Genomic DNA, 5276 nt, shown 5'->3' with positions numbered 1-5276 from the left:
TAAAGGAGTTAGGAAAGGAGTTAGGAGGCTTCCTGAAGGAGTTAGGAAAGGTGTTAGGAGGCTTCCTAAAGGAGTTAAGGAAAGGTGTTAGGAGGCTTCCTAAAAGAGATAGGAAAGGAGTTAGGAGACCAGGTTCTCTGGTCTTGGGTCCAGCTCCACTAACACCAGACCCCCCCCCCTCCCCCCCCTCTAGTTCCCCGCCCGCCCGGCCTGGTTGGGAACCATGTGTTGGAGGCCCGGCGGCCGCGCCGCCCAGACCGGCGCCTGGTGAGGGGGGATGGTGGGCGGAGCCTGAGGAAGAAGGGCGGAGCCTGAGGAAGAAGCGGAGGAACGTCCTGGACAACATGACGGTGTTCAACCCGGAGAGGGTGGAGGACTCGTACGAGATGGGGGACGAGCTGGGCAGGTGAGCTCCGCCTCCACATCGTTCTGTCACACGTTCCCTGAACTACTGCTGTACGAGGGAACCTCGGTTCTATAGGAGGGAACCTAGAACCCGGTGCAGCAGGAAGTAGAACTGAAGCCGAGGACGTAGAATCAAAGTTTACTGAAGAGACGTGAGATAAGAAACGTGTTGAACTGATGCAAAGGGACGGGAAAGACAAATCAGATTCAAAGGAACTTTAAGAGTGAATTATAAGGGAACCGGAAAAGAAGGAAGTTCCTCTCAGGTCAACATGGAACTTTGTCAGGAACCATAAAGCTTCGTGAAAAAGGGAAGTAAAATAAGGTGACGGAGGAAATTAAAGTGACACGACCGCCGTTGTCAGGGAACCAACACTGTGGTGAGGGAACACTGGTGAGGGAACACGTGGTGAGGGAACACTGTGCTGAGGGAACACGTGGTGAGGGAACACTGGTGAGGGAACACTGTGGTGAGGGAACACTGTGGTGAGGGAACATGTGGTGAGGGAACACTGGCGAGGGAACACGTGGTGAGGGAACACTGTGGTGAGGGAACACTGTGGTGAGGGAACACTGGCGAGGGAACACGTGGTGAGGGAACACTGGCGAGGGAACACTGGCGAGGGAACACTGGCGAGGGAACACGTGGTGAGGGAACATGTGGTGAGGGAACACTGGCGAGAGAACACGTGGTGAGGGAACACTGGTGAGGGAACACGTGGTGAGGGAACACTGGCGAGGGAACACTGGTGAGGGAACACGTGGTGAAGGAACACTGTGGTGAGGGAACACTGTGGCGAGGGAACACTGTGGCGAGGGAACACTGGCGAGGGAACACTGTGGCGAAGGAACACTGTGGTGAGGGAACACGTGGTGAGGGAACACTGTGGGGAGTGAACACGTGGTGAGGGAACACTGTGGGGAGTGAACACGTGGTGAGGGAACACTGGCGAGGGAACACTGTGGCGAGGGAACACTGTGGTGAGGGAACACTGTGGGGAGTGAACACGTGGTGAGGGAACACTGGCGAGGGAACACGTGGGGAGGGAACACTGTGGCGAGGGAACACTGTGGTGAGGGAACACGTGGTGAGGGAACACTGTGGGGAGTGAACACGTGGTGAGGGAACACTGGCGAGGGAACACGTGGGGAGGGAACACTGTGGCGAGGGAACACTGTGGTGAGGGAACACTGGCGAGGGAACACTGTGGTGAGGGAACACTGCGGCGAGGGAACACTGGCGAGGGAACACGTGGTGAGGGAACACGTGGTGAGGGAACACTGTGGGGAGGGAACACTGTGGCGAGGGAACACTGTGGTGAGGGAACACTGGCGAGGGAACACTGTGGCGAGGGAACACTGTGGCGAGGGAACACTGCGGCGAGGGAACACTGGCGAGGGAACACGTGGTGAGGGAACACGTGGTGAGGGAACACGTGGTGAGGGAACACTGTGGCGAGGGAACACTGTGGTGAGGGAACACTGGCGAGGGAACACGTGGTGAGGGAACACTGGCGAGGGAACACGTGGTGAGGGAACACTGGCGAGGGAACACTGGCGAGGAAACACTGGCGAGGGAACACTGGCGAGGAAACACTGGCGAGGGAACACTGGCGAGGGAACACGTGGTGAGGGAACACTGTGGTGAGGGAACACTGGCGAGGGAACACGTGGCGAGGGAACACGTGGTGAGGGAACACTGTGGCGAGGGAACACTGTGGCGAGGGAACACTGGCGAGGGAACACGTGGTGAGGGAACACGTGGTGAGGGAACACTGTGGCGAGGGAACACGTGGTGAGGGAACACTGTGGCGAGGGAACACTGTGGCGAGGGAACACTGGCGAGGGAACATGTGGTGAGGGAACACTGTGGCGAGGGAACACTGTGGCGAGGGAACACTGGCGAGGGAACACGTGGTGAGGGAACACTGTGGCGAGGGAACACGTGCTGCTGAGCTCAACTCTTTCTAACAGTGAAAAGTAATGGACGATTTGGTTAAAACAACCCCCCCACAGGTACCAGAACTCCTCTGGTTCAGGGACCCGTTTCCATGACGACGACCAGGAAGCTTTAGCGTTTCCATGGCGACGTCAGGATCACTGAAGGCGTTGCAGTTGCCGCGCTGCGCCAGCAGTTGGCGCCATGTTAGACTGAAGACGAGCCGTGAAGCAGCTCAACTTCAAAGTTTCACCTGCAGCTTTGATGCGCCGACGAAAATCTGCATTCACACGTTTATTACATTTTTTTAACAATTGAGGTATTTTGGTCTCTCCTTTAAGTCGTCGTGAAGCGTTTACCCTCCTTCCTAAGCTATGTTTTAATCATTCTACTCTTCTTTTGACCTGTTTTAGCTTTTCCTCCCCTTTGAAGTTGCTTTGAAGTTGGTTTTTGAAACGACCAGATGATAAAACGGGAAGTTGGCCTGGGAGCCGGGACACGCTGGAGGATGCAGCCGCTGGTGTTGTTGTTGTTGTCCATCTACTGAGCGTGTGCACAGCTACTAGTTACGATGGCGATTCCGGAATGTCTCGTTTCCGCCCGTCTCCACGGCGACGGAGGGTTGTTTGAGCTTTTTCACAAAAGTTGCACCTTGAGAGCCGTTTTCACCCCCAAAAAAGTTGCATCGTTCACCGGCTCTTGTTAACAGACTCCCAACGACGCCACGCAGTGTGTGTGTGTGTGTGTGTGTGTGTGTGTGTGTGTGTGTGCGTGTTTTTACTCGGAATCGTTGCGTGGCAACGGGCCCTTACTTTAGTATTTATGTCGTTAATATTTATTTCACGTGGAACAAGTTAACCATCTATTATTGAAATCTTTCCGGGCACACGGCACTCAGAAACCTGCAGGGACACACACACACACACACACACACACACACACACTGTGTGTGTGTGTGTGTGTGTGTGTGTGTGTGTGTGTGTGTGTGTGTGTGTGTGTGTGATGAGCTCTGATTAATGCAGCCCATAATGCAGTGCTGTTGATGATGAAGAGGAGGAATGTGTGTGTGTGTGTGTGTGTGTGTGTGTGTGTGTGTGTGTGTGTGTGTGTGTGTGTGTGTGTGTGTGTGTGTGTGTGTGTGTGTGTGTGTGTGTGTGTGTGTGTGTGTGTGTGTGTGTGTGTGTGTGTGTGTGTGTGTGACGGAGCTGAAGACGCCGTTTGATGGACGTCTGAGTGTTTCTCTTCCTGCCGATCGTTCTGCTCTGAAAGACTGTAAAAAAACAACAACCCTGTGTGTGTGTGTGTGTGTTGTTTGCGGGGGTGGTGGTGGGTGGAGGGGGGGGTGATGGTGGAGGGGGGGGAGGGAGGGGGATTGGGGTGCTTCACACTGATGGAGGACCAGTAAAGATGCAGAAGTAGATTTTGGCAACAAGTGACTAAAAAACCAACTGGAGAAATGAACGGAGCCGGAATGTGATCAGAATGGAGATCCTGGGGACTTTACTCCATCACCTCCACCTCCACCACCACCATTACCACCACCACCTCCACCTCTATCATCACCACCACCTCCATCACCTCCACCTCAATCATCACTTCCATCACCACCTCCATCACCACCACCATTACCACCACCACCCCCATCACCACCACCACCTCCATCACCACCACCATTACCATCACCACCACCACCTCCATCACCACCACCATTACCACCACCACCTCCATCACCACCACCACCTCCATCACCACCACCATTACCACCACCACCCCCATCACCACCACCACCTCCATCACCACCACCATTACCACCTCCACCTCATCACCTCCACCTCCATCACCTCCACCTCAATCATCACTTCCATCACCACCTCCATCACCACCACCATTACCACCACCACCCCATCACCACCACCACCTCCATCACCACCACCATTACCACCTCCACCTCATCACCTCCACCTCCATCACCACCACCATTACCACCACCACCTCCACCTCTATCATCACCACCACCTCCATCACCTCCACCTCAATCATCACTTCCATCACCACCTCCATCACCACCACCATTACCACCACCATTACCACCACCACCCCCATCACCACCACCACCACCATTACCACCACCACCCCCATCACCACCACCACCTCCATCACCACCACCATTACCACCTCCACCTCATCACCTCCACCTCCATCACCATCACCTCCATCACCACCACCTCCTCCACCACCTCCATCACCTCCACCTCAATCACCACCACCACCACCTCCATCTCCATCACCTCCACCATCACCTCCATCACCACCCCTATCACCACCACCTCCACCTCCATCACCTCCACCTCCATCAAAATATTACATTATTACATTACAGTGTTATTATGTAATAATATTTACAAATAATTGTTACAAAAGGACATTTTGCCTTTGAAGTGTTGCCTTCAGTAACAAACGTTACCAAACAGTGAGTCGCCAGCCGGATGGCGGAGAATCGCTTGTGAAATCCTGGTTCAGGCTTTTAGCTTCGCTATTTTTATTTTCTTTTTCACATTTTTTACTTTTGAGTTCTTTTCTTTTTTTCTGTTTTTCTTCCTTTTTCCTATCTTTTCTATTTTTTATTTTTTTGTCTTTCTCTCTTTTCTCCTTTCCTCCTTTCCTCTTTCCTCTTTCCTTCCTCAGCAGCTTTCAGCCTGGACACTCGGCCATTTTTGAAAATCAGTTTGCAAATAAAACATTTTTAAAAACGTTTTATTTGCGGGAACCGGAGGAAGCAGAAGCTCCTGACGGGTCATGTGGCTTTTTTTTATTTTTTTATTTTTTTTAATTTCTTCTTCTTTCTTCTCTAATCTGCTGTTTCCATGTTGTCATTTGTTTGGACGCCACTGACTCACACACCCGCTTGCTGATTTGTGCTGACAGAGAGACG

General features: G+C 53.0%; 1 protein-coding gene across 1 annotated transcript in view; it reads left to right on the top strand.

Annotated features, from left to right (window-relative positions):
* Positions 1-386: 386 nt before the first annotated feature.
* Positions 387-5276, top strand: part of LOC308148504 (death-associated protein kinase 1-like) — a gene marked incomplete at its 5' end in the record, with an annotated part of 29766 nt that continues 24876 nt past the window's right edge. The window contains 1 exon segment of the mRNA XM_080521969.1: positions 387-406. Within this exon segment, the coding sequence (XP_080378095.1) occupies positions 387-406 (20 nt within the window).

This window comes from Blennius ocellaris, assembly GCF_963422515.1.
Source record: "Blennius ocellaris genome assembly, contig: SCAFFOLD_85, whole genome shotgun sequence".
In the NCBI taxonomy this organism is placed as follows: Eukaryota; Metazoa; Chordata; class Actinopteri; order Blenniiformes; family Blenniidae; genus Blennius; species Blennius ocellaris.
Note: the sequence above shows the minus strand (reverse complement) of the source record. Positions and strands in the feature narration are given on the sequence as shown.